This window comes from Erpetoichthys calabaricus, chromosome 14 (genome assembly GCF_900747795.2).
Source record: "Erpetoichthys calabaricus chromosome 14, fErpCal1.3, whole genome shotgun sequence".
NCBI lineage: Eukaryota > Metazoa > Chordata > Cladistia > Polypteriformes > Polypteridae > Erpetoichthys > Erpetoichthys calabaricus.
Genome location: NC_041407.2, coordinates 108,219,605 through 108,237,923, shown reverse-complemented (window position 1 = coordinate 108,237,923; position 18,319 = coordinate 108,219,605). Strand labels below are relative to the sequence as shown.

The 18,319-nt window shown below is 39.1% G+C and overlaps 2 protein-coding genes across 2 annotated transcripts; both read left to right on the top strand.

Moving 5' to 3' along the window:
- The first annotated feature begins 2,163 nt into the window (after window positions 1-2,163).
- LOC114664394 (interferon a3-like) lies at window positions 2,164-7,295 on the top strand. Its single transcript, XM_028818478.2, has 5 exons — window positions 2,164-2,310; window positions 2,641-2,715; window positions 2,834-2,977; window positions 5,362-5,457; window positions 7,194-7,295. Exons 1-5 carry the CDS (start codon window positions 2,164-2,166, stop codon window positions 7,293-7,295), a joined length of 564 nt encoding a protein of 187 aa, XP_028674311.2.
- Window positions 7,296-10,627: 3,332 nt separating this feature from the next.
- Window positions 10,628-17,480, top strand: LOC114664393 (interferon a3-like). The gene is made up of 5 exons (XM_028818477.2): window positions 10,628-10,762; window positions 12,786-12,872; window positions 15,867-16,016; window positions 16,116-16,229; window positions 17,331-17,480. The coding sequence occupies exons 1-5, from the start codon at window positions 10,628-10,630 to the stop codon at window positions 17,421-17,423; spliced, it is 579 nt and encodes a 192-aa protein (XP_028674310.2). The 3' UTR covers window positions 17,424-17,480.
- Window positions 17,481-18,319: the final 839 nt, after the last annotated feature.

Here is an 18,319-nt window from a genome sequence, read left to right as displayed (position 1 = left end):
CCTTCATGTTCATTAATGTAGCTATTGCATGCCTTTAGGGGCTGTGATTTGCTCTGGGGGATAATTTTAATATTACAAGTGCTACTAAAGTTGTCTTCATGCGGTGAACCCTGTGCACAAGGACGACTAAGGCGAATTAGGCGTTTGTCTATAGGGCGCAGATCATAAGGGAGGGAGTGGTTGGCGCACTAATATGCCTGTTAGGGCGCAAAATAACCTACGAAGCCGTAATGCCTGTACAGATAAATAATATGAGCATCTGCGTTACATTGATAATACATTCATAATACACGAGTCCAAGAGAATCATTTGCAGTGTAAGTACAAAACAAAATGAAAAAATGTCACATTCTCACACGCATACACTTGAACGTCTTTCCCTTTTTTCTTATCACATTCTTCAGTGAAGTCACAAAAGTGAAACCAACTTTAAGTGTCTCCGCGCTTCCGTAAACTGGAATGAGAAAACGCGGAGGAGGTAAGTCGGGCAAGTCCAAGAGAAAGGAATGGAATTCGAAAACCGTACTCGATTGTTCATTTCCTCTTTTTAATCCCTAATATTGAATACAGTATATATAATATAATATAATATAATATAATATAATATAATATAATATAATATAATATACTACGGTGGGTTGGCACCCTGCCCGGGATTGGTTCCTGCCTTGTGCCCTGTGTTGGCTGGGATTGGCTCCAGCAGACCCCCGTGACCCTGTGTTCGGATTCAGCGGGTTGGGAAATGGATGGATGGATAATATAATATAATATAATATAATATAATATAATATAATATAATATAACATCCCTTTTGTAGAAGTAACCCACAAGGATTTTCTCCTTGATTTTAATGTATGGTGAGTGTGGATCTCTGCCCCCCTTCATCCCCTTGGCACACCTGAGCCCGTGTCGGGGGATACGTTTGCACAGACCCAGGGGCTCTATAAACTTGCGGGACGCCGCACTGTCGAACGACGAACTCCATAGAGAAAAAGGAAAACAAGTATTGTAGATAGTTTTGTGCACCGGATCCACTTTTTCATTTATTTATTGCACGCTCTTAAAGATAGTGGCTCCTTATTGGCACTTTATGGTTCCTTACTGGGTCGTGCGGTTCCTCTTTGACTTGACCAACACGGTTTCATTCTAGGATGGATTCTCTGCATATGAAGTTGGTTCTTTGTGCTTTGAAAATTTTATAAATATGTAGAGAAAAACATGAAAACGTTAATGTATGTTAGGCTAGGACATGAGATGAAAAAAATCTTAACGTATAGCACGTGTTATTGTATATGCAGCAAGTCCTTCATAAAATGCAGGAACCCGCATTTCACAAATCAATTACCATCTGCTGATACTTCCGTATTGAGCCTGCTACTAATCTAAATACATAAAAGATTTTTTTCTGGAACCTGGATGAAGGATCGCTCTGTCGCCTTAGTTTTTAAGAGTGTACTAACAGTGCAGTGCTCAACCCCAGCAAAACGACTGGATTTAAATTAAAGTGCGCACATACGGCTCCACTATTTTCATACACTTTTGTTAGATACTTTGGTCCCATAAATGTCCATTTTCTGTAGGCTGTTATGCTGTTCAGTTTCGGGGAATTTTTTTTATCTGCAATGCAATAGCTGACAGGTATGCTCAACTACAGTACTTTAAAGCGAAGGTTTGCATGGGCTCCTTCTTCGATCGACACCTGACTATTTAGGGATCATATTGTGTACAGAGGACTATGAATAAAATCAAGTTATTTAATAAAGCAGCATTATTGTAGTATATATCATATAGTAAAAGCAGTAATCAAACTGACAAAGCAGACTTTTGTACTTCCGTAAAGTTTACTCACGCGCATGAGCATTAAAACCCGTCATTACATCACTGAAACGCACCTTGCAAACCTGAAAGCGCAATCTGATCTCTTCGAAGCGTGGGAATGACAACAGAGACAAAGGTGACACGCGTCTTTGAATAGAAATGAAGAGTGCCGCATACCTACTGAAAATCCCGGCCGGGATTTTCACTTTTCACTTTCCAATCGTACCTGCTCTCTCAGGTATAAAACAGCACACCTGAGCAATGGAACTGCATCACACTCCTAGCTCTATCTGCAATCCAGAAGGATATATTTTATTTCAAAGCGGAGACATTTCAGACTACTATGATGGTATCAACAAAGACTCTCGTCGTCGCAGCCCTCGTACTGTCGCTCTGCTACTCGTGCAGCGGCTCGAAGGACACCTGTAAGTGGATACAACAGATGCAGTTCGTGTACACCAGCCGGAGAACTCTAATGACGTTGACAGATATGGTGAGTAACGGAGCTGCTCGGCACTCTGACCCTTAATGCGCCTGCCATGAAGCGACGAACTAAACTCGAATTCCACAGTAAAGCTTTGGGCACTTGGAGGAGCTGTGGAAATAATTAATTTTCTATAAGGCCTGAATCACTGAAAGGAATATGTTACAAAATATATGTATTATATAGTGCCTTTCATATCTATCTATCTATCTATCTATCTATCTATCTATCTATCTATCTATCTATCTATCTATCTATCTATCTATCTATCTATCTATCTATCTTCGTTTGTTTTCCTGCAGCTCATATATTTATGTGTTTGTTATTTATTTCTTTTAGGAAAGTGCCGTTTCTGCGCTCAAAATGAATCTGCCAATTCCACACAAAGTCTACAGAATTCATAAGCATTCTTTGGTAAGTGTCCTTTTAAGTTGGACAAATTTTATTCTGTTTACATCTATATTACGCTGCGACTTTATTTTCACATCAGACATTTAGTCACAAGTATCTATTTCTTTCTTTTGTTATTTAGACTGGCGACAGTGTCTTGTTGGTGTTCAATGCCATCCGCAACATCAGCGCGATTTTCCGAGGACACGTGACCGCGACCCCTTGTAAGAACGTCTCTGAGCTGATGAGCGCCCTCCATCGGGAGATGAAGGAGCTAAAGGACTGTGTAAGTATTAGCGAAGGAAGGCGTGCCAAGGGTTGGGTTGGTTAATCTTCCCGCCTAATGAAAAGTCAGTAAAAATAAGTTATGTATAATTTGGAATTTTCTTCCCTATGTACTGTATAGAAATACTATAGAAGACTATAGGGTGGCACATTAGTAACGCCATTGATTTTAAGTCAGACATTAACGACTCAGAGTAAGTTTATTATTAAAATTATCACTGAAATAAGCATCTGCATCCAGAGCTGGATTAGCCATTAAGCAAAATATGCAGGTAGGGCATCAAAAAAAGGGGGCCACCACAAATATTTTTCATTCTCCGATTTACCATGGACCATATGGTGCAAAACTGCAAATGGTGCAGCTAAACCATTGGCCATATAAAGGGGTTCCCAAATTAAATGACAACATTGCATACATATTTATACAATACTGCGGTGGGTTGGCACCCTGCCCAGGATTGGTTCCTGCCTTGTGCTCTGTGTTGGCTGGGATTGGCTCCAGCAGACCCCCGTGATCCTGTGTTTGGATTCAGTGGGTTGGAAAATGGATGGATGGATGGATGGTCTATATTAATATTGGGAATACAACTAAGTTAAATCTGGTAACTGCCACATGGTCCACCGAGGGTCATGTGATTGTTCTTGTCTTGGTCAAGTCGCCGGTCTGTTTATAAATGTAATGAATTATTATTATTATTATTATTATTATTATTATTATTATTATTATTATTATTATTATTATATAATGCCTTTCACATCTATCTATCTATCTATCTATCTATCTATCTATCTATCTATCTATCTATCTATCTATCTAGTGCCTTTCACATCTATCTATCTATCTATCTATCTATCTATCTATCTATCTATCTATCTATCTATCTATCATGCCTTTCAATCTATCTATTATATAGTGCCTTTGACATCTATCTATCTATCTATTATATAGTGCCTTTCAATCTATCTATTATATAGTGCCTATCAATCTATCTATCTATCTATCTATCTATCTATCTCTCTATCTATCTATCTATCTATCTATCTATCTATCTATCTATCTATCATGCCTTTCAATCTATCTATTATATAGTGCCTTTGGCATCTATCTATCTATCTATCTATCTATCTATCTATCTATCTATCTATCTATCTATCTATCTATCTATCTATCATGCCTTTCAATCTATCTATTATATAGTGCCTTTGACATCTATCTATCTATCTATCTATTATATAGTGCCTTTCAATCTATCTATTATATAGTGCCTTTCAATCTATCTATCTATCTATCTATCTATCTATCTATCTATCTATCTATCTATCTATCTATCTATTATATAGTGCCTTTGACATCTATCTATCTATCTATCTATCTATCTATCTATCTATCTATCTATCTATCTATCTATCTATCATGCCTTTCAATCTATCTATTATATAGTGCCTTTGGCATCTATCTATCTATCTATCTATCTATCTATCTATCTATCTATCTATCTATCTATTATATAGTGCCTTTGACATCTATCTATCTATCTATTATATAGTGCCTTTCAATCTATCTATTATATAGTGCCTTTCTATCTATCTATCTATCTATCTATCTATCTATCTATCTATCTATCTATCTATCTATCTATCTATTATATAGTGCCTTTGACATCTATCTATCTATCTATCTATCTATCTATCTATCTATCTATCTATCTATCTATCTATCTATCTATCTATCTATCTATCTATCATGCCTTTCAATCTATCTATTATATAGTGCCTTTGGCATCTATCTATCTATCTATCTATCTATCTATCTATCTATCTATCTATCTATCTATCTATCTATCTATCTATCTATCTATCTATCTATCTATCTTCTGGTTCTTTCACAGCACTTTACAGGGCTGTGTGATTCTTCCTATACCCTTACTATTCTGTGGAGGTTTTTTTGCATATGAACTCAGTTGTTTGGGCTTTGAGAAGGTTCTTAATATGCTGATGAAAGAGAAATCTAGAAGGTGACCTAGCAGGGTACTAACAGAGAAGGCAAGCCCGGCCAACTCAGCCTTTGTTATTGTACTTACAGTCCTTTTAAAGTCAGGAACTTAAATCTGTTTTCATCTGTTCAGGGTTATTTTTGGGACTTGTGACGGATCTAAATGGACGTTTATTTTTTGAACTTTAATATGGATGGTTCTTTTGAGACTTAAGAAGGGTTCTTTATTTTAAAGAGTGTGCTGTGACTCCAGATAGCCGCTCTTCTCAAGCCAATTCGGAGCTGGAGCACTAAGATAAACAAACAAACAAATTAATTAATGAATAAATAAGCAAACAAACAGTCAAGTGAGTCTAATATGCCGGCTTCTTCTCTAATTTTGTCATCCGCAGATGAAGGAAATGAATTACGCGGAAAACAGGCAGACAACCGAGTGGAAGTCGCTGGAGGTCTATTTTCAGAAAATGGACGATTATTTGAAACGAGAGGTACGGTTGGATTTATTTTTCAAAATTTAGAAGTGAAAGTTAAGTGGAGAAGGTGAATCCCCAGCTCGACCACACAGAGCGCCTTCACTCATTTCCTGTCCAGCTGCTAACCTGACTTTTCATTCATGAGTCGCCCCTCCCATTAATTCAGAAATGTGCCCTCGTTATTTCATTCATTTCAGTCTATTTTTGTGTAGCGCCCTTCACTGAGCGCAGGCGCAGTGCGCTGTGACAAGTTAACGGAGAGAAATACCAATGTTACAAACGACTGATGACACAATGCACATTGAAAATGGCAGTTTATATAAACAGAGTAAACTGCTGAACATATTTGGATCCCAGCAGCATCTCCCTGTTACTTACTGACTACTTTGAGCGCTCTGATTCTTAGTTAGTTATACTTTTATAGCACCGTTCATAGACAGCAGAGAGCCACTCCAACCACCACCAAGATGTAGTGTCCACCTGGATGATGCGACGGCAGCCATTCCTCTGCCAGTACACTCACCACACATATGGCTGACAGAGACATACAATTAGGGACAGAGGATAATTAGGAAGCCAGAACGACTGTGTTGGGCAAATTAGCCAGGACATCGGGGTACACCCTACTCTTTTCAAAATATTCCCAGGGAACTTTAATGACCACAGGATCAGGACCTCAGGTTTTTATGACACCCCCATTGCATTGGGTGGTGTTTGGATCCAGGGTAAACGGGCCCCTGATGGTCCCATCAGCACCTCTTCCTGCAGCATCATGAACTTTCCCTAGATGGATCCAAGTACTGTCCAAGCCCATATATTAGAACAATTAAACAATTTAGATGAAAACAAACCATTCTGCCCAATGAAGATCACCAGTTTTCTCCACTTGATTCCTCCAAAGGAACATCAACTCGAGTTTTGAAGGTCCCTGAAGTCCTACTGCTCATCACACTACTTCCAAATGTCTACGCTCGGTGAATGCTTAGCTTTAGGAGGAGTTACTTGTTTTTGATGTGCAGTGGCTATGACTGCCAGACCACCACCTCACCCATTTCACGTTCTGGTTACCTCAGCTCTGTCTTTGAATGGAAGGTGTGACATTTGCGACTGTAGGCATTTGGTGTTACCCAATAATATATTTAATTACTTTATTTATGGTTGTATTTTGTGGTGGACGACCGCGGCCCTTTCCCGGCCTGGGGGCCAATATACGGGAAGGACCGAGGGGAAGCAGATTTGCATAGGACACTGCCTCCCCCGGAGTGCTAGAACGCAGCTTGGGATGCTGTTTCTCCACGGCTTCCAGCAGGGCACGCCGAGAGTCGGACTTCGCAGCAACCCTGTTGTGTTCCATGGGGGCCACCAGGGGGAGCTGCAGAGTCTGACTTTGGGTTTCCATCACACCTGGGTGTACTTCCGGCTAAAGATTATGAGCCACCTGAGGTGGTCCCAGGTGCACCATAAAGGGAGTCACTTCAGCCAGAGTAGGGACGAAGTGAAGTGAAGTGAAGTGAAGTGAAGTGAAGGGAAGTGAAGTGAAATGAACTTCAGACCTGCATATTGTGCTTTGCTTAATCGTGCTGTGTATTGGTGGGTGAACGAATGGAGAGCGTTATCCCCTGCAAAATAAACGTGTGTTGTGCCAGACTTGTGCATAGCGCCTATCTGTGTCAGGTGTTGGGGAGGTGGTGCGCCCCCTGGTGGCCATTGTTTATTTATTTATTTTTAATTATTCTGCTTTTTTTTTTCAGAATTATACCTCCGATGCCTGGCATGCCGTGTGCTCTCAAGTTCAAGACCACTTACAGAGGATCGACCACCTCATGGCCCACATCAGCAAGAGAATGAACTAGAAGGGCATGGACAACCCTCCGCTGGGCCCGAAATTCTGAACAAACAGCAAAAACCTCAAACTGTATTTTATTTATTTGAAGTATTTATTTATTTATTGATGAAAATATTTAAAAAATTAACAATATTTATTTTTTAATAAACAGGAAGGATTATTTTTTTAAATACTAATGTATAATAAACAAATATATGTATTTTTTTAAAGCGCACTCGGTTTGAACCGATGGTGCTGTATTTATTACAAACAATAAAAACTAATTGAAGGAAGTCAAGCAGACTCTTCTTTTCTTTCAATGGACCCTTCATTCACCCAGGGGGGCAGAAACTCTCCGGGCAGCTCAAGGAGGAAGCCGTGCCAGGATGTGAAGGTCATACTCCTTGCATACCACCTTGCTGTCCATCCTTGCCACCTTCCCAGACCTTGGCATCACTGGGGCTGCCCTCAGGTGGTTTGAGTCCTACCTCTTGGGCAGATCCTACTGTGTGTCCTGGCAAGGGGAGATGTCAAGGGTGCACCAAGCAAGCCCGGGGTAACCCAAGGATTGGTGCAGGGGTCCTCTCTCTACCCACCTTCTCACTAGGCTACATCTTCAGTCCCTTGGCTTCAAATAATCTGATGGTCTCCAGCTGTACCTGTCATTCCTTCCAGAGGACCACATGGCATCAGATAGAATTTCTCATTGATGTTGCAACTTGCATGAAGGAGCACCATCTCCAAGTTAACCTGGCAATGATATACCTTCTTGTAACCTCAGCTTGTCCATCTATTCAATGTTCCATCTCTGTTCAGATCAAGTCTGAATGCAAACCTTGAGGTGTTGACCAATGACCAGCAGTCCTTCACTGACCACATTTCAACTGTCTCTCCGTCTCCATTTAACATCCGCCAGGGCAGGCTGCATCAAACCAGAAGAACTGAGCCCAACTCCAGGGCCAGGTATTCATCATGTTACATCTGGTCTACTGCAACTTTCTGCTGGCAGGAGTACCAGCATGTGTCACCAAGCAGATGGTTCAAAATGCAGTCATACCTGGTGTTTGACCAGCCAAGGTGGGCACATGCCACTCCCCTTTTCAAATCACCAGCATATATTAAGTTCAAATCCTTGATGTTTGCCTACAAAGTAGTCAGAACTTTTTATCTGGTGGCACTTGATCAGCCACTGATGTCTGCTGATGCATGGTGTTTGGTGATGCCACTTCTGCATGGCATCAGGTCTCCATATACACTCTTTTCATGTGTAACTCCTCATTGGTGGTATGACATGTAGGGACAGAAACTGGAATATCCACCTTAATACCAGGATAAGTGTCTGTGTGTCTGTTATGTCTCTGTCATTACAATAGATAGCACATCATAAGCATTAACACACTGCTTTTATGAATCCCATACCAAATGGCATATAACAGATACATGTGAATTGCATTTGTCATTCTAACAGATGGCTCATCTCAAACATGTACAGTAATACATTTTATTACTACAAATAAGTGTCTGTGTATGTGTGTGTTGGTCTGGTAACAATGTCTGCGTCATTCCAACAGATGGCGCATCAGAAATATTTGTAGTAAAAAGGGAATTAAATGTGTTATTCCAATAGATGGTGCATAAAAAATATTTGTAGTAATACACTGCATTGCATTTGTCATTCCAACAGATGGCTCATCTCAAACATGTGCAGTAATGCATTTTGTTACTACAGATAATTGTCTGTGTATTTCTGTGTTGGTCGGATTAATATGTCTCTGTTGTTCCAACAGATGGCACATCAGAAACAGTAGTAGTAAAAAGGGAATTAAACTTGTCATTCCAATAGATGCCGTCTCGAAAACATTTGTAGTAATAAAATGCATTGCATTTGTCATTCCAATTATGAATCCCATTTCATGTGGCATGTAACAGAGACACACTGTATGTGTTGTGATTGTCATTCCAACACATGGTGCACCACAGAATTTCACACTGCTTTTACAAAATCCAGCTTTCAAAAGAGATGTATGCTTTGCATTTGTCATTCCAACAGAAGGCTCATCACAAACATTTGTACTAATTCACTTCATTAGTAAGAATAAGTATTTGTGTGTCTGTGTATTTGTGTGTTGATCTGGTTGTTATGTCTCCATTGTTCCAACAGATGGCACATCAGAAACATTTGAAGTTAAAAAAAGGAATTGTATTTGTCTTTCTAGCAGATGGCACATCAAATTATTCGTAGTAATAACAAGCATTGCATTTGTCATTCCAACACATGGAGCATCACAAACATTAACATAATTTTTAATAATCCCATACCAAGTAGCATATAACAGAGACATGCACTGCAAAAAGTAACGCTGGGGTCTTTGTACTTATTTAGATTTCAACCCATCTTAGATGGGTAACACAGATATAGTCCAGAAATAAAATGTATAAAGCACTAGAAAAATCAACAAACTCCAGGACCAAAATTTGAACCCTGCAGTTCGAGGACTCCGTCTATCAACGGTGCTGTGACTGTAGGGGCTGGAATCACCAGCAGGTGGTCGCTGAAATGAGTAAGCTAAAGCGGGAGTGAGGAGGCGTTCAGCGTCCAGAGGGTGGAATTTTCATGTGTCATTAGGAGATCCCTTCTTAAGGAACAACTTCTGAAAAATAAAACTCCACTTGGAGCCCTCATTTTCATTTTCTTGTTTTTTTCTACTGTTCCGATGAGGGGCGTTTGGGCATCTGCACCTGCTGGTTGAGAATTTTCCAGTCGTTTAAAGTTTTTTAAATGTCGCTCTAGTTTACAACGAAAATTACACAAGAAGGCACTCGATGAATTTATTTATTTCCCTCTAAGAAAAAGAAACTGAAGTCAAATCCCTCAGATGACCCCCTTTTGCAATCCAGTGTGTGATATCGTGGAGCCATTAGAGGACTCTTTCGTGTACGTTGGTGTTCATTTCCTTTATTTAAATTACCTTCTGCGCCCGCAAGAGTAAAAATAAATACAAATACAAACGTGCGTACAAGGTGCAGGCTGCTGTAACGGTCTGTCGCCCAGAACGGGGTTACCACCATTTAGTCGATCCTGATTTAAGTTCCACACCAGTGTAATGCACAACGAAGAGTTTCCGAACATCTATTTTTGCACAAACCACAACAGGGAAAGTTGTTGTTTCAAAGAAAACAAAATAAAGAATTAAAAGGGAGTTCCCTCTTTTCAGTTATAATTATGCCAGATAGGAAAGAAATATGATATAAAAGGCGCCTGGTTTTTCTTATCAGTTATCGATCGACTACCAAGCGAACTGTGGACGCATCTTCTTGTCTTCTTCTTCAGCTCCACTCCTCCGAATTGACGTTTGCACGATGGCGCTGCAGATGCTCTTTGCTGCCTGTCTGATCATCGGTTCGATGTCCGAGTTGCTGGCTCTCCAGTGTGTTCAGATCAAAGTTCGGTTTCCTCACCTGAATCCGGAGATGACGCGACTTCTCACAAGGACGGTAAGTCGCAAGGGAGTCTGCGGGGAGGCACGGCGGGGTGGTGATGGCGTGTCGTCTGAAGAGGGAGGAGGGAGCTAAACTTCAACTGAAGGGTTCTTGTCGGGTAGAGAGAAGGGGCCACCAACTTCAAGAAGTAAAATCTTAATCCGTGTGGTTGCCTTGTTATCAGAATAAAAAAGCAAGAAACGCGCTAATTCTTACAGTTCCTTTAAAGAAGCGCATGACAACGGTGTAAGGCGCTATAAAAGGATGGGCCACAAAAGGAGCAGTTAAGGTTCGAGAAATTTTCCAAGAATGTGCCCTTGTGGAAGCTCCCAAAATTATAAGGTCATGCCACTTCCTAACCCGATTAAATCAGACCTTGTCGGCTGGAGTCTATCACAGCCAGCATAGGAGGCAAGTCAGGGACAAAGGCAGGATAGCTCGAATACACACACACACACACCAAACACACACTTGGGACAATTTAGCGTTGTTAAGTCATCTAACCTGCATGTCTTAGTACAGTGGAAGAAACCCACGTAGAAGGGGGGAGAACGCACAAAGTCCACGCAGGGAGGACGCAAACTCTGGTCTCCTTACTGCGCCACCGTGCCGCCCAATTACTTAAGTTGAATTATCGTGTAATGTCTCCTACTGCCCTAGCATTAAGCACTTGCTTGCTATTTTAAACGTTTTTGTAATGAGAAAGAAAGAAAGAAAGAAAGAAAGAAAGAAAGAAAGAAAGAAAGAAAGAAAGAAAGAAAGAAAGAAAGAAAGAAAGAAAGAATATGACCTGGGTTCAAATCTCGACCTGTTGCTATCTGGTTTACACGCTGAGCGGGTCCTTCACCTTTTATTTTTATTCATTATTATTAGTATTACTATTTTTATTGATTTAAGTGTAAATTACCATTTAACAATAAAATCTCAAGGTAAATATTTCAACGAGAAGGTGTCTTGGAACCGTAATGAACTGAAAGCGTCTAAATACATGATGCCCTATTGCTACTCTCTTATATGAAGCGATTTATTTATTATTAATTATCACATTTATGCATTCTATTTGCGATTGTTGATATTTACAAAGTCACAAATGTCTCTAATTGTAGCCTTATTCTTCATCTTAAAGGCGCAGTCATTGGAGATGAGCAACTGAGCATTTTTGTGCATGTGTAATTTTCTTTTGTGACAAAAATGTGACTTACTTTATTTATATAAATTTATATACAGTATATATATATATATATATATATATATATATATATATATATATATATATATATATATACAGCATTAAGGCAGCGTTTCTCAACCTTTAAGTATTTGCGACCCAAGTTTTCATAACAGTTTTAATTGCGCCCCCCTAAGGTTTTTTTGAAAGGAGCTCACTAATACCAATTTGTTCTTTTTTAATTAATGATATATCATAGATATATATTTTATTATAGCTACTTAACTTTTATCGACATTTATCTAACTCTGTATTTATTTTTCTAGTATCAGAATGTAGTTTAAGGTAATTTGTTTTGGCTTCAATCGATGTATTTTTCATATTTTCGATTCTTGTTTTCTTTTTTTCACATCTTTGCGCCCCCCTTTTTGTTACTTCCCGCCCCCCCCCCTAGCGGGGCACGCCCCACAGTTTGAGAACCACTGACATAAAGGGAACCTGCGGTGGGCCGGCACCCTGCCCAGGATTTGTTCCTGCCTTGCGGCCTGTGCTGGATGGGATTGGCTCCAGCAGACCCATGTGACCCTGTGTTAGGATATAGCGGGTTGGAAACTGACTGAATGACTGACTGACTGCATTAAGGGAACATTCGATATAACATGTGTGTCCAATTAAAGTCGGCACCTGACTTTTACACAACGTGGATGGGATCTTCTCAAAAACCCATTTGCAAAGACAAAAAAGACAGTTTCCCCTCGGGGATTAATACAGTATATCAAAATTAAGAAATAAATAATAAAGAAATAATAATATAGAAATAATAAAGAAATAAATGAATAAGTAAAATTAATCCTTTTTCTTTTTTCTTAGGGTCCGGACATGCCCTCGCAGTGCATTAGAAAGAAAATACGCTTGGATTCTCTTGAAAATCTTTACAAAGTTCCAGACACTTCCACTGTAAGTATTCATTTAACGCGTTTGCTTGTTCTGTTCAAAGCAAAAAACAACTCAAAACTCATCTGTTCAGGAAGGCTTTTAGCTCTACTTGACTTTATTACCCTTCTTTCAGTTTACCTCTCTGTCAGGATGCTCATGTGTGTGTGTGTGTACAGACCATCAATTATGTTGTCTGTTGGCTTTTCTCTGAATTACTGTCTTACTCTTCTTTATTTATTTATTTGGTTTAGTACAATGCTAAAACTCTGTGAAGTGCCTTGAACATGGGAAAGGCGCTATATAAATAAAATGCATTATTATTATTATCCATCCATCCATTTCCCAACCCGCTGAATCCGAACACAGGGTCACGGGGGTCTGCTGGAGCCAATCCCAGCCAACACAGGGCACAAGGCAGGGAACCAATCCTGGGCAGGGTGCCAACCCACCGCAGGACACACACAAACACACCCACACACCAAGCACACACCAGGGCCAATTTAGAATCGCCAATCCACCTAACCTGCATGTCTTTGGACTGTGGGAGGAAACCGGAGCGCCCGGAGGAAACCCACGCAGACACGGGGAGAACATGCAAACTCCACGCAGGGAGGACCCGGGAATCGAACCCAGGTCCCCAGGTGTCCCAACTGCGAGGCAGCAGCGCTACCCACTGCGCCACCGTGCCGCCCATTATTATTATTATTATTATTATTATTATTATTATTATTTTTATTATTATTATTATTATTATTATTATTATTATTATTATTATATCAAATAGAACTGATACAATCGATATTTAAGAAGTATTAAAAAAACTTTCCGAAAGATTTTGAAAGTCCATTTGTAATAGCGTACATTAAAACAGTTTAGCGCGTCATGGTGGCCAGCAGTGCAAGTCTACGAATCTAGCGGGCGCACTCCTACAAATCCTGCTTCTGCACCGGCGCTTCATCGTTGGCTCCCCGAAGCTCCATAAGAATCGTTGCATTCCCTGAAGGCTTCTTTTTGGGCTTCATTTGAAAAGGTTCCTGCTGTTTGGACAAAACAGAAATCTTCAAAGTCTACTTGGCGACCGCAGGAGACGACAGATGAAGAAAACCTGAACTGAGCCCGAGAGAGGGGATGTCCCGGGGGTCCTTTACAAATTAGGATCCCATTGGGATTTCAGAAATCTGTTATCTGCTATTTATGGTTATGTTAGGAATCAGTTAGAGGATCTTAATAAAACTTCTTTCAAAATTTCTGGACGGTTCTGTTTGGAATCAAAAATAGTTCCTCTATTGTATCGTTCTGCAGACCATTTTGGATTTATTTTGTGTACTCAAAGAAAGCCGCACAAACACGCAAGGTCAGCTCGTCTTTCTGCCGACGGAGGCTGCTCGGGAAGTGCTCTATGGCGTTGGGTTTCTAGGGTTTCGGTTTGAAAGAGTCAGGATGTGATGGAGCACCGAAGACATGAGCTCAATCCGCCTACAGAGAAGCATTAGAAAGGAAAAGGAGCAACCAGGAAGGACACAAACTTCAACTTCACCACAGCGACAACCTCAGATCTGACCATTTAGACTGAGATATGACAGGGTCACAAAAAGAAAAAAAGAAGAAGAAGAAGGAAAAAAAGAAACTCAAATGCTTGGTGGGCATTTTGAAATTCATGTGACTGATTAGAAGAAGAGTCTGAGAGCTTCTAATTGCAGCCTGCGTGCAAGTGAGGAAAGAGCGGCCAGGGCTCAGATATGATGTGGGAAGTAATACAGCGGGTACACAAAAGGAAACAAACAGATACAATGGATATATAACAATTTACATGAGGATAAAGCATCTTCAATAATGAGCAATAATAAACTGTTTTATCCATCCATCCATCCATTTTCCAACCCGCTGAATCCAAACAGGGTCACGGGGGTCTGCTGGAGACAAACCCAGCCAACACAGGGCACAAGGCAGGGAACCAATCCCAGGCAGGGTGCCAACCCACCGCAGTAAACTGTTTTATAGCGCCTTTAAACAATCCCCAAACTAGATAACAAAGCATTTCACTTCATAAAGAGAAAAAGAAAGAAAATATTACATAGCGCCTTTCATGATCAGCAATAGCATTTATCTTTTTTAAGAAGAAAAGTTGCTTTTCATGTTAAGCAATGTGCAGTAGATAGCAAAGCATTTAACTTATCAATGAAAGAAACAAAGAAAGAAAATATTTTTATAGCGCCTTTCATGTTAAGCAATACCTAAAATAAATAATATTTAAGAAAGACAGACAGACAGACAGACAGACAGACAGACAGACAGACAGACAGAAAGAAAGAAAGAAAGAAAGAAGTTTTATAGTGCCTTTCATGTTAAGCAAAGCAGATAAAGCATTTAACTTTGCAAAGAAAGAAAAATATATTTTTAGAGCACTTTCATGTTAAGTTAAGTAATACCAAAGTAAAGTACAAAGCATTTAACTTTGGGAAAGAAAGAAAATATTATTTAGCTTCTTATATCATAAGCAATAATAAAACATTTCGCTTTATTAAAAAAGAAAGAAACAAAGAAAGAAAGAAAGAAAATATTTTTATAGCACATTTCATGTTAAGCAATACCTAAAGTAAATAACATTTAAGAAAGAAAGAAAGAAAGAAAGAAAGAAAGAAAGAAAGAAAGAAAGAAAGAAAGAAAGAAAGAAAGAAAGAAAGAAAGAAAGAAGTTTTATAGTGGCTTTCATGTTAAGCAAAGCAGATAACAATGCATTTAACTTTGCAAAAAAAGAAAATTTAATTTTTAGAGCGTTTTTCATGTTAAGTAATACCAAAGTGAAGTACAAAGCATTTAACTTTGGGAGGAAAGAAAGATAATATTTTATAGCGTCTTACATGATAAGCAATAATTAAACATTTCGCTTTATTAAGAAAGAAAGAAAGAAAGAAAGAAAGAAAGAAAGTTTGCGCATTTATTTTTGTTAATTGTTCCCATTGTCTCCTCGTTGATGTTACGCTTATCCTGTTTTTCGTTAATTGTCTACATAAGGCCGAAGACCTCGCGATGTTTGCATATGAAGCTCTCCGCCACATTGAGGTCATTTTCAGCAGTGACCTTCAGCCCGTTTACTGGGACGAAAGGAAGTTGGACGACTTTCTTAACATCTTGAATCGGAAGACTCAGAAGCTGCGGGAATGCGTAAGTCTGATGTGCGCGTGCGCTGCTGCTGATCTTTCGGCGTATACAATGCCGTCTTTCTTCATTTTAACATTGAACGTGTGTGTCTTCTTCCTTCAGCTTGGAGATCGCATTCCCATTACCAAAGAAGCACAAGAGGCAGAAAGCTTTGTGGGCACCAATGTCGCTTTGAACAGTTACTTCCAGAAGATGAAAGAAGCCTTAAAATCCGAGGTAACAGTCGCTTCTTCCTGCACCTTACAGCGATGGGAGCTTGGGGGGTCCTGAAACACTTTAACGGTGGTGGTGATTTGGGTTGCTTTAGTGTGTCGACTTTTTTGCGCGTTTAATTCAATTGGTGTTAAACGAAAATGACCTGCAGTTTTACAATAGCCTACTATCTGAAATGTGTAAAAAAGAATTGTTTAGTTTGGGATTTAGTGGTAAAGTGCGAGTATATGTTAAGTCATAAGTCTTAAATAAGAGAAACGAAAAGGCAAAGTTACGCTAATTTAGGTAAGAAAAAATGTACGTGACACCGCGCTCGGTAGTGCCCGCCCTCTGAGCTTTGACGAGTGAAGTGACAGTTGATATTTCATAACGTTTGCCGTGTCACTGAAATAAAATAAATAAATGAATTAATACTTAGCGAAATAAACAACAAAACAGATGTTTAATTATTTGCACGCACATTTCATGCTGTTATTGTTCATTTGTTGTCACATTTCATTGCACTTTTCAAAAATCTATTTCTTTATTTGTTTTATTGTATACCCAAGTTATTCCTCCACAGTCTCCGGTAGTAAATTGCGAGCATTAAACGAATATCTGTTCCTAACTTCACCTGTCATTTCGTAAGGCTTAATATATTGCAAAGTATTTATAAATAAATTTTACTTTATTTTACTAATTTATGATGTTATCAAAATGCAAAAAAATATGTCAGGAAAGCGTGTGTAATTTTCAAAATAAAAGCAGCGTCAAGCTATTTACATGTTATGTGAAACTTATGGTTTACAACTGAAATTGTAAACGTATTTTATTATTTCTTTAATTATATTTGCGAATAAAGGGGTTTCAAAACTAATAAAGCACAAGTTCGTCTTTAGATCTTTTTAGTACTTGCCTGACGCCTTTATTATCCAAGACATGTGAAGTCCAATTGGCTCCATTTCTTGTTCTAACTGAGGCCCAGTCAGGTGAAGTCACGTGCTCAGGGTCACACCGTGATGTGGACCCTCGGCTTGTAGTCCAGACTCTTAACCACTGCGCTCCAACTGTCTGCCTACACATTAAGGGGCAATTTTTCAACAGATGGCTTTTCTGTGCTTGCAGGGCTATGATGACTGCGCCTGGGAAATCATCAGAAAAGAAGTGCTTTACAATCTGAACTGGATCAACCATCTTGTGAACAGAATGACAAAATAACGGCGGCGACGAATCGCAGACCAGCTTTAAATTACGGGAATTTACAGTTAATGGCAAATGAACCACGTGATCTCTGTCATTCGAACTTTTGTCATTTGTTACTCTATTTATTTATTTATTGAAAAATTATTTATTGATAAATTATTTATTTTATTTAAAGTGATTTATATTTATTATGTTTGAAATGTTAAATAATTTAGAAAACATGTTTGCCACATAAGTAAAAACTGCTTTGTTTTATAATTAGAATTTTTTTACATGGATTTTGCATACAAAAACTAAAATAAAACTGAAGTTTTGAAGAAACGTCTCATCTTATTAATTAATAAGACCGTCATTAAGTGCTCGACACTGCATTTCAAATCCAGATTACTGACTTTAAAAAAAATGAAAATGAAAATGAAGGTGCCATGCATGGCGGTTCTTCAGAGCGATGCCACGGAGGAACCAATTTCAGTTTCCAAAAGAACCATTGAGATGAAAGTTCCAGAAAGCCCCCTTATTTATTTATTTGTTTATTTATTATATCCATGAATAGCCATGAACAGATGATAACAGATTTCTGCAATACCAATGGGTTCCTGATTTAAAAAGGCACCCTATAGGATAACGCAGTAGCAGACCTCCATTTTTTGATCAACAACGCGGTCTTGGTAAACACTGTGATCTTCTTCATTGGAGTTACTCCACAACAGATCGCCACTTTTGATACTTTAATAACCTTTTAATTTTTATTTTAACTGTTATTTTGTATTGAATTACGCAATATTATTATTTAAAAAAACCTTGACGTACATCCATCCATCCATTTTCCAACACGCTGAATCCGAACACAGGGTCACGGGGGTCTGCTGGAGACAATCCCAGGGCACAAGGCACACATAGGGACAATTTAG